Source organism: Callorhinchus milii, unplaced genomic scaffold (genome assembly GCF_018977255.1).
Source record: "Callorhinchus milii isolate IMCB2004 unplaced genomic scaffold, IMCB_Cmil_1.0 Scaffold17, whole genome shotgun sequence".
NCBI lineage: Eukaryota > Metazoa > Chordata > Chondrichthyes > Chimaeriformes > Callorhinchidae > Callorhinchus > Callorhinchus milii.
Window position 1 is genome coordinate 5,850,027 of NW_024704758.1, and position 11,484 is coordinate 5,861,510.

Here is an 11,484-nt window from a genome sequence, read left to right on the forward strand (position 1 = left end):
GGAGAGCTGCATTGTTGGAGATCCCATCCTTTGAATGAGTTGTTAAACCAAGGTCTTGTCTATCTGTCCAGGTGCACATTAAAAATCCTGTAGGACTATTTAAAAAGAGAAGGGAATTTCTCCCGGTCAATATCCTGGCCAACAATCCCCCAAAATAAAATTGATCACTCACTCCATGGCTGTTTGTGGGACATTACTGTATGTAGATTGGTTGCCACATTCGCCCACAAAAACACAGTCACAGCACTTTATTGTATATCCTGTGAAGCATTTTGGGACATCCTCCTGACATGAAAGGCGCTGTACAAATGTAAGGACTGTTATTTTTAATATCATTGTTATTTATTATTGCATCCCGCCTGCAGGCATCTGAGAACTTCATCTACTCGTGTGCGGGCTGCTGTGTAGCCACCTACGTGCTGGGCATCTGCGACCGTCACAATGACAACATCATGTTGCGATCCACCGGCCACATGTTCCACATCGACTTTGGGAAATTCCTGGGTCACGCTCAGATGTTTGGGAGCTTCAAAAGGTGAGGTGGCTTCTCCTGCAAATTTTCCAAAAGAAATGGGGTGGAGAAAGTATTAGGCGCAGGTTGGCAAGAGCCAAAGCTTGGGGACCTCAGTGTGCGCATTAGAATACTGATGGAGTCCAACCAGCTAAAACCATTGTTTTAGCTCGCTATTGATATTGCTGTCTGGCAAGTTTTCCCGCTGCTTGTCCAGCGAGGACCATCCTACCATTGGGGCTTCAGCTTGCAGCGTTAACAGTTGTTGAGTGGGATGATTTATTTGACTTAAATATTGATTCCCATCTGCTGTTTTTATTGTGTTGCTGGTGACGCTTTTAATTGCTGCTGGATAGAACCATTGAAACTTACAGCACAGTCATTCAGCCCATCTGTTTAACCCCATTTTCCTGCATTTGCCCCCCTTAAACACTCTTTTATACCTCTCCTTTTCAGATAATTCTAATTCTCTCTTGTTTATGGGCTGTTAATGGTGTGGGTTGGTTGATGTGTTCTTCCCCTCCTCACCCCCGCCCTCCCCCCCTCGGGTGTGTTTTAACATAAACCGCTATAATTAGACGCCTGTATTTATTGCTGTGCTGTTCTGGGTACATGTATTCAGTGCATCGCCGCATCTCCATCGAGTGGCTGACTTGGGTATTGCAGCTATTGCTCCGAAGTTTTTTTTTACTGAGAATTCACAGGCAAATGCACATTTTTTTTGGAAAGGATGTATATTCTGAAAATCAAAATGAGATTACAGGAAATTATAATACTGTCTGGATCTTCCTCAGTTCCGCAAGACCTCCTGTGTAGTTAGCAAAACGTCACTTAAAATGTAATTATTGAATGCCTTTCTATTTCACGTTAAATAGAAAGGCATTCTGGAATTTCTGGTTAAATTCCAGCAGTTACCCCAACACACACCCCAAAGCTCTTGCCAACCTGCGCATAATACTCCCTGCAATTAGGTAAGCAAGGTGCATTCCTCCTGGGGGGGTGGGGGAGAGAGTGTGTGCATTGTATTCCTGATGTGGGAATTTCCATGTATAGTATAGTAGCATACCTGAAATGGTTTTGGTATTGCGATATGAACGGTGATGAGTGAGAGAAGCTGTGGTTGGGTGAGTGGGGACTTTAATTGTTAAACATTTCTCTCCCTCTTCTTCCCACCCCCACCCCCCCCACACTACTTCCACTCTCTACCACAGGGATCGGGCTCCGTTTGTCCTGACGTCAGACATGGCTTACGTGATTAACGGTGGCGAGAAGCCCACCAGTCGTTTCCAGCTGTTCGTGGATCTCTGCTGCCAGTCGTACAACCTGATCCGGAAACACGCCAGCCACTTCCTGAATCTCCTGTCGCTGGTAATAATAATCGTTGTATTTGGATATGGCACCTTATCACGTCTCAAAGCGCTTCACAGAATATACCATAAAATAAGTTGACTGTATATTTTATGGGAGGTTGGTAACCTGTGTTCATCTACAAATACAGTGACAGTATTTGGTAATGATTTTAAGGACAAAAAGAAATGAAATCAGCTATGTCTGTCCGTGTGTCTGTCAGATGCTGTCCTCTGGGTTACCGGAGCTCACCATTCAGGATCTGAAGTACGTTCAGGATGCTCTCCAAACACAAACAACAGACGCAGAAGCCACCATCTTTTTCACCAGGTACGTCACTTTGCGCCCAAGGGAGAAGGAGGTTGGGAGGGCAGTGGGGGAAGGTGTTAGAAATGGCACAAAGGGTCCTTTTGATGGACGCTTGTGTGAAACGAGCAGATCAGTGTCAAGGTAAGAGGGCTGGGTTAAATTGGCTTTGTCGCCGGTGAAGGTTATGGGTTGGCTGCTGTGTTGCAGGTTGATTGAGTCCAGCTTGGGCAGCATGGCCACCAAGTTCAACTTCCTCATTCACAACTTGGCTCAGCTGCGCTTTTCGGGGCTGCCGTCCACAGAGCAGGCTATCCTCTCCTTCTCGCCCAAGACCTATTCCCTGAAGCAAGACAGCCGCATCAAAGAGGTGACCATCTTCACGTACCAGAAGAGGTACAACCCCGACAAATACTACGTAAGTTGCATCAGCCAGCCCTGCCGGGCGGGAGAAAGCACCCACTGCCCACCATTTCCACCGTTGGCACAAAGAGCTCAATTGAAGGTATTGGGGCAGCTTTTTAAACCTGAAGATGTTCATCCTATTCATCTAAGTGGCAAGGAAAAAGTGTGCCTATGAGATAGAAAAGCATATATCTGAAGGACGTATGTCAGATAGCACTGCATTGCACTGTCAAGGTACACTTAAGTCTCAACGTGGGGCTTGAACCCACTACCTTCTGATTCAGGCTTGAGAACGCTACCAACTGAGTTTGGCAAACAATGGGCAAATATCACGATGACTTTGTAAAGCAGGCTTCTCCTCAAAGACCTTGTTAATGGCGTTCGTTTCTATTTGTCAGATCTACGTGGTGCGAGTTTTACGTGACGGGCAGATGGATTCCACGTTTATCTTCAGGACCTTTGATGAGTTTCAGGAGCTGCACAACAAGCTGGGCCTCCTCTTCCCCCTGTGGAAACTGCCAGGGTAGGTCAGTCTCTCGTCATGGCTCTCACAGCTTTTGATTGTATGTTTTCATTAAAAAAACGTTGTCGTCTTCAAATCCGTAAAATAAAATTATAATCCTTGCCATTGATGTCACGCATTTTGCATCGGGATGATGTCTCTAAGTGTTTTGCAGGATTCATTGTGAAACTGTAGTGACTGTAGGTGAATGCAACCAAGGCTGATGCATTTTCTATTGTCGATATGGGGAAGGGGAGCAGTGGGAATAATTCATGGGAGGAAAGACAAAAGGTCTTTTAACCTCTAAGGGTATAAGGTCATTAAGGAGAAAGCTCTAATGTAGATTCTGGAGAGGAAGGAAAACTTCCTATGAATACTTCAAAACAACTGAAGTTTGATTCCTTAGGACGAGTCCAGTTGCTGAAACAGGTGGGTTAAAGTGAGGGACAGAGGAATGATTATAAAATAGCCAGTGGTAGACCTTAGAGGGAGTTTCAGAGGAATTTCTTTAGATACACGTTGGTACATAGGGATTTAGGAGGGGTGGAGGCTTGGGTGGCGTATGAACACCAGCGTGGATTAGCTGGGCCGAAGGACCTGTGTCTATGCTGTTTTGATCTTAGTAAAGATGCTGAAGCCTCCAATATCTTTTCAGCTTCCCCAACAAAGTGGTGCTGGGACGCACTCACATTAAAGACGTGGCAGCCAAACGGAAGGTGGAGCTCAACAACTACGTGCAGTGTCTGATGAGCAGCTCCCCCGAGGTGGCTGAGGTAAGAATGTAAGTTAGGAATAAGCAAAGGTCAATCCAGATTTGAGCCGGTCCAGATTCCAAATGTGCACTGTCCCAAACCTGAACTCTGAGCTCCGGTTCCCCCCAAAGTGACCTACTACTACTACTAATAATAATCCTTGCAGTTGGTATCGGTGCCTTATCTCATCTGAAGGACGCCTCAAAGTGCTTCGCAGGAATTGCTGTAAAGTGTAGTGACTGTATTTGTAGGCAAACGCTGCAGCACAGACAGCCATGAAATGAGTGAGACAGTGTTATTTTGGGGATTGTTTGCCAGGACATCAGGAGTAACTCTTTTCGAATAGAACAACCTGCATTTATATAGCGTCCCTCATCCAGTGTAGCGTCGCAGAGTGATTGCAGTAGAAGCTGTTACGTCCACCTGAACAGGTAGACGACACCTCAGTTTAACATCTCACCCGAAGGACTTGTACCGAATCCTAATGTCACCTGGTTCTACTGGATTGTCTGCTCCTTCCTGGCAACAGATGTGTTGCCCTTGGCCCTGGGTTTTCTAGTTTCTTAAACATTAACCAGACTTGGAATAAAACTGCAGCAAAATTGTGTTTCTGTATCGTGACCGCTGTTGAAAGACCGCAATGATTTAATCCCACTGTTTTTCATAGAAAGCTATAAGCTCTTCAGCATTTGAATCTGCTCAAATTTTATATTGCAAAATTGAATTGGAGGTATAAACTATTGTTATAATAATTATTAAAAATAAATGAATGACAGACTGGATCGATTGTGAATTGTTTTAAAGCTAAAAACTGGATTTTCTTTGCCCTTTCCAGTGTGACCTTGTCTACACCTTTTTCCATCCTCTGGCGCGGGATGAGAAGGCAGAAGGAATTGATGGAATGGTGAAACTCAGAGGTAAGATAACCCCCAATGCAATTTATATTTAAACAATGGCTTTCACATTGGGCAGATGACCAAAAGCTTAGTCACATAGAGGCAAGCAGGCTTCAAAAGTGATGGTGTGGAGGTGAGAAAGTCGGCGGAGCTCGGGATGGAGTTCCAGAGAGAGGAGCAGAATGGCTGAAAATTTGCCGGCGAATGCTGGAGTGGGAGACACGGAGCAGGCTGGAGGGAGAGGCCGGGGAAACCAAAGTCACTTCTTTAACAGGAGTCGTTGAGGTTTATTGTGGGGCTTGTATGAAGGCTTTTACATTCAGGAATTGCAGGTGCCTGTAATTGCCATCGATGGCAAAGAATTACAGCCATCAGCAAAAAAGCCATAGACCGAACCCACTTAACCAACATTTTTACACCTTACGAGCGATAAACAGATTATCTCAATCTAACAAATTCAACAGACTATCTGGCTCTGATCCCTTCCATTAACTCAAATATTCACCCCATTAACCCTTTAATACCTCACAATATGATTCTAAAAAGACCAAATTTTAGATTTGAGATTGATGTGGGAACTCACTTGTTCATTGTGTCTAATGCACCTTTTATTTGGTGGGGGAGGGGGGTGGTGGGAAGGGTGTATCTGTGTGTGATGTTTTAATTAAAACACAATTCTCCTTTTTGTAGACGTTCCCCCGAGCCCTGGGGCGGGTCAGGTGGGAGGGGAAGTCAAGCTCTCCATTTCGTATCGAAACAATACACTCTTCATCATGGTGATGCACATCCGAGATCTGGTATGTAGTCGCTTGGTTCGGCCGTGCGGAAGCCTGTCCCTCGCTCGGCAGTAACTCCCTCTGAGCAATTTTATCCCTGCTCAAGGAGAGGTGTATCTGGCCCCATCCTCCTCGCTGCTTGCACTCGCTTTCTGCAGTCGCGCTTTGACATATGTCACCACTCTTCAATTTACTTCAACTAGCTTCTCACACTAACTCTGAGAGCCAACATCAACGGAACTTGTCTCGAGCAACACTAATGTTTCAATGTTAATGCAATTTTTTAAATCTTTAACCTTCAGTGGCACCCTTTCCCTTTAAGAATGCATTGTGCATTAAGGAAAAAAAGTTTTTTTTAAAAAGATTAGCCTGACCTAGTTTTTGTGGAAACATTTAAACTTGGGATGTTTCCCACCAGGATTTAACCCACTTTCAGATTTGCCAGATCAGCCCTAGAGACAGCTAAAGCTGCTCCAACGAAACACTGTCCTGTACGATTTATATAATTGTACAGACAACCTCTTGACTAGCAGGTACACGTTACTTAAGATTTATAGGTAGTGCTTTAACTGAGTGAATACAATACTATACAAAATTACATTACATGCAATGCGATGCCTGACTGAGGCAAACACAGAAGCTAATCTGCACCGATAATCTGCAAAAATAAATGAAATCTAGAAATTGCAGCAAAGGAGGAAACTATTTGACCCATCCAGCCTGAGCTGGTGAAAGAAATTGGATGATGGAGAAATGTTAACTCGGAATGTGGATCAAGTGGCAGTTCACTTGACTCAGGGTCAAATTGTTGTGGGTTCAAGTCTTGGGGGGGCACTTTGAGCTTACCATCTCGGATGACAGTGCAGTACAAAGTTTGGCAGGAAAGCTGCATTGTTGCAAGTGCCGTCCTTCAGAGGAGACATTAAACTGGAGTCCCGTCTGCCTGTCCAGATGGACATTAAAGATCCCATTGCACATTTAAAAAAAGCAAAGGGAGTTTCTCATGGTGTCCAGGCTAGCAATCCTCTGAAATAAATTGGTCACTCACTTCATGTCTGGCTGTGGTACATCGCTTTGCAAATATTGTTTGCCTACAGTCTCTACAGACTGTAAAGCACTTTGACATTCTAAGCACTATGTAAGATGCAAGGGTCATTATTTTTGTGGAAGCATTGTTGCTTTGCCTGATCTTTTCTCATTGTTCTGTGCCTGTACACCTCAACTTAGAGGATTCTTTGAGTGAAAGTGAAGGCCATTGCTCTGACCATTGCTCTGTGCTGAAACTAGGTGACGGAGGATGGAGCAGATCCAAGCCCATATGTAAAGACCTATTTACTCCCTGATCCACACAAAGTAACCAAGCACAAGACCAAGGTCTCACGGAAAACCAGAAACCCAACTTACAATGAAATGGTGAGTCTCACCCCTGCACTAACTTTTTAAATACCCCACCACCTTAAAACCTACCACTTTGACCTATGCTCACCTCTTCCTTGAATGACATCCCACCCTGTAGTGTAAAGTACTCTGATACTACCCTACCTGAAGTGCCCTATGTATTTGCAAGTTGCACCGAGTCCAGCCCTGTCAGCGTGAAGCGCTCCGAGACTCTTAAACTGCCAGAAGAGCCCCAAATAAATGCAAGTTGTTAACTTAATTTCTATGATTCTGATCACTATAAACCCCCCAGTTTTCAGGTCGCTGTGTTTAACTGTTGCACGGAATGGATGAGCTCTTCACGTTTTCCAGCAGTGAATTTGAAATGTGTTTCTTTCTCTCTCTCTCTCTCTCACGCGCGTGCACACACACAGCTGGTGTACAGCAGTTACAGTAAAGAAACTCTTCAGCAGAGGGAGTTACAGCTCAGCGTTCTGAGTGCGGAATCCTTGCGAGAAAACGTTTACCTCGGCTGCGTTACATTGGACCTGAAAGATTTTGACTTGAGCAAGGAGACCGTCAACTGGTACAAACTGACTGCTGCCCCTGTACTGTAGCCCTCACCCCACCCACCCACATTCTTCCCTTCTCTACTGAACCCCTCCTTTTCTCCTGCCCCTTTTCCCAACCCCCCCCTCCCACCCGCCATTACCACAAAAAAGCGAGAAGTGGATCAATCGCAACAAGAGCTCCATCTCTCATTCACATACATCTTTTACTTGAAAAAGGAGAAGTTTTAACTGTGGACAAAACTGCGGGCTGAAGCAGATGCATATTAACTAACTCACGGACCAATCTAGTTTGTTGTTAAATTTAAAAACAAAGCGCTGACACGTGCACTTGCTGCCACCTTCATTTTTTTTAAAAAAAGTAATAAAATCTCTATTTTTTTGATGATTATTGGTAGCAGGACATGCCAAATCACAGTAGATACTAATGAACTCTATTGCTTCAAACTGGCTTCCTCCTCAAGAGAACCAGAGGGTCTCCCTCACATTGCTGGGGTTAAGGTCACTGGACTTGGCTAGGGATGCAAAGCTTTTCCTTGCAATTGGCGTAAAATCAGACTAGCCGCAACAGTCTTCCTTTATCAAATGCCCAAATTCCACATAAGAGAGCTGCCAATGGAAGCAGTTGTATCCCTTGTTTGTTGTTGTTGTGCACTGTAGGTAAAAGTGGAACCTGGCTTCCTGTTCTTGGAAATTAATTTTGAGATGTGCGAGGAAGCTATTTATTTCTAAAATTAACGCTTGTTGCACAACCCTTTTAAAAGCGGCCAAACACAGTCATTGGTAGAGGAGCTGAGAGTGATGCTAAAACAGAAGGATACATCTCTTACCAGTTCAACTTGACCTGCCGCTTTCGGGTATTGAAGGCCCAAGTGAATAGTCGCCATTCCCGTTGACAAAACACAAGTGTCGGCACTCTTGACTCGCGGTCAAATCATTGTGGGGTCAAACCCCAAGTCGGGCACTTTGAACTTGCCTTCCAGGTTGACAGTGCAATACAATGCAGTACTTCAGACAAGATGTTACGCCGAGGTTCAGGTCAAACACAGAAACACATGGGGGCAGGGGCTGAAAAATAACACTAATGGCATTCAGTGTGTGTGTGTATATAATATATGTAGAGTGCAATCCCTTCTGAGCAGTGACATTGCCTATCATGCTTAACGGTAACCTGTAGATGGTAAACATACAGATTCAGGTATATCACCCTTTACTAAATCTATACGTTGGTGACTTTCCAGTGATGGGTTCACTATTTAGTGTTTTAAAACCTAAAACTTTGCAAATTTGGTAGAACTTTTGCTTTTGTTTTTTTTCCTTCAAGTCTTATTCTGGTAAAACAGCACCAACTCTGTCAAGTGTCAAATAAAACATTTTTTAAGGCTCAAAGTTTCTGGTATGAAAGCCACAAAGAAATGAGTGTGTAGAAGTCCTGCCAGTGACTGCAAGCTCCTATAATATATGTTCTGAAGAGGCAGCGAGTGACTGGCAGATCCCAAGTCATTGTTGCACATCACCATTGGTTGAGGGACAGCTTTTAAGAATGAGGATTATTGAGTCATACATTTAGCAGCGGCACTCCTAACTATTCATGTAAATGTGTGGGCTTCAGAATGCGTCTGTATGTGGCACAAGCTGACAATGTAATACTTTGCTGTGTAAGCTTGTTTTGAGCAAATTATCTGTTCGCAGTGCCTCCCTTCAATGGTCCTGACTTCTAAATCTTCTCTGATCCCCTTCTATCCAAACAAGGAGAGTTCACATTGATTGCATATGTCTTGTGGTAGATTTTGAGGTGCTTTAAATAGACCATCCCCTTTTGCATGAGGTTTTGCCCAGGGCTGTCATACAGTCATCCAAAACATACCTTTCAACACGTTTCACTTATGTTTAAACCCACTGATGTTTAAAATTGTGCGCGTGTGTATGAATAGGTTTACAATTTAGTTTGAAGCATAGAACCTTAAAGCCAAGGCTAAGCTGGAGTGGTGAATGCTGACTGGTGTAATGGGCTGAAAGTTGGCTGAAAGAAAAGGAAAGAGGAAATCCTGTCCCTGTAAAAGAGATCACAGTTCTGACACATTCACCTTCCCTTGTTGAATCTTTCCATCTGTCTTTGTGTACAAAGCTCCTATTGATCACCATTCACATTAGCATTGGACACAATCAAATGTTGCTGCTCTTGGTTTTTTTAATGTAAATATAATGTTCAGTCTTGTGTATTTTTTTTGAACAAAAACCTGTGCTTACACCTTCACCATGGGGGGAGAAGTTCAATGTTTGGAAGAAGTTTTCTGGTGGATAGGAGCAAGCATTGATTTTTTTTTGGAGTGGGGGGAGGAGGCTGAGAGAGAGGAGAAAATGTTCTGTGGAACGCTTTCAGTATTTGAAAGGTGCAATTAGAGACTCTCGTTACTATAGTGACTGAATGCAGCTGACGTCAGAATTTGACGACAGAAAGATTGCAATTTGGCCTTAAAACGTGTGACCGATTACCTTTTTGTATTCCATCTTGCTATCATTCACAATGGAAATGAGGTTTATAAAGTCAGTTTGCAGAATCTACCATACAATTACAAATCAAACAAGTATTTTAATGAAAATAAAACCTATCTTTGTAATCTGTTGTATGCCTGTACTGTTTTATATATTGTCATTTGACACTGTGAGTGTATTAAGTGTAAAAGGCAAAGCAGAAGCACACTGGGGAGCAAAAACGTTGCCTTGAATGATCTGCGTTACCTGTAGCTCTAAGAACCACAAGTATGTTCGACCCATATGTATCTTTTTACTTTGAAGATGTACAGTATTTCTATCTAAATCCTGTCCGCATTCTAATGGACTAAATGTGACTCCATAAGTATATGTCAAGATGTAACTTGTTTTTAATAAAGACCATTTCAAAATCACAAACGGCTTTGATTCTGTGGCTGCAGTTGTCTGATTATGAAACTGCTGATTATTTTTGGAAGGGACTTTCTTGCTGAGAGCAGCCGAAAGGTCGCTTTTCCAGCGGTAATAATCCCTTCAACAAAAAAATTAACAATCATAATAAATTGGTCACTTCAATCCGCAGACTGTTTGTGGGACGACGCTGCTGTGGGCAATTGGCTGCTGCGTTTCGCCCACAAAATATACGGCCAATTCACTTTACGGTATATTCTGTGAAACGCTTTGAGGCGTCACTATGCGGCGCTGAGTCAAATCCTATTATTATTAATTAGGAACCCGCCCAAAGCTGCTGTTTACACGCCCGGCACAGCAAAAAAAACCGCACAATTGGGCGTGAAGACGCCCAATCCGCGCGTCACCACGTCCGGCACTTAAAACAAAGGAAAAAAAAATCGGTCACCTCGTGACGTCGCCGCGCCGCTCAGCTACAAAGCTGTCAGTCACAGCGACAACCCGCCCCGCTGCCGATACGTCATCGCGCACGCACGCACGCACGGGATGGAGAGGGTGGGGGGGAGGGAGGAGTCGCGCCGCGCGTGACGTCACCGCGCCGGTCAGCTACAAAGCTGTCAGTCACAGCGACAACCCGCCCCGCTGCCGACACGTCATTGCGCACACACGCACGCACGGGATGGAGAGGGAGCGGGGGAGGGAGGAGTCGCGCCGCGCGTGACGTCACCGCGCCGGTCAGCTACAAAGCTGTCAGTCACAGCGACAACCCGCCCCGCTGCCGACACGTCATCGCGCACGCACGCACGGGAGGGATGGAGAGGGCGGGAGGGAGAGAGAGGGGGAGGAGTCACGTCGCGCGTGACGTCACCGCGCCGCTCAGCTACATGGCCACCAAGCGCAGCCGCAACCCTCGCCGGGCGCGGTGGCGCGCGCCTGTTATCCGGCTGCTCGGAGGCTGAGGCTGGTGGATCGCTTGAGGCCAGGAGTTCTGGCTGCAGCGGCCTGTGCCGATCGGGCGTCCGCGCTAAGCTCGGCGTCTATATGGTGTCTCGGGGGAGCCCGGGGGCACCAGGTCACGCTAAGGAGGGTGAACCGGCCCAGGTCGGGAACGGAGCAGGTCAAAGCCTTCGCGCCGATCA

At 45.2% G+C, this 11,484-nt stretch overlaps 1 protein-coding gene across 3 annotated transcripts in view; it reads left to right on the forward strand.

Moving 5' to 3' along the window:
• The window catches only part of pik3c2a (phosphatidylinositol-4-phosphate 3-kinase, catalytic subunit type 2 alpha), a 41,333-nt gene extending 30,983 nt beyond the window's left edge, over nt 1–10,350 (forward strand). The window contains exons 23-32 of one of the 3 annotated variants that reach the window (XM_042341369.1): nt 366–535; nt 1,723–1,879; nt 2,082–2,188; nt 2,375–2,582; nt 2,968–3,092; nt 3,727–3,844; nt 4,659–4,740; nt 5,410–5,516; nt 6,783–6,908; nt 7,307–10,350. In XM_042341369.1, coding sequence (XP_042197303.1) covers nt 366–535; nt 1,723–1,879; nt 2,082–2,188; nt 2,375–2,582; nt 2,968–3,092; nt 3,727–3,844; nt 4,659–4,740; nt 5,410–5,516; nt 6,783–6,908; nt 7,307–7,489 — 1,383 coding nt within the window. In that variant the 3' untranslated portion in view covers nt 7,490–10,350. Of the gene's footprint in view, nt 1–365; nt 536–1,722; nt 1,880–2,081; nt 2,189–2,374; nt 2,583–2,967; nt 3,097–3,726; nt 3,853–4,658; nt 4,741–5,409; nt 5,517–6,782; nt 6,909–7,306 lie in introns of those variants that run through there. The other 2 variants (XM_042341370.1, XM_042341371.1) reach the window with 2 other exon arrangements.
• The last annotated feature ends 1,134 nt before the right edge of the window (nt 10,351–11,484 follow it).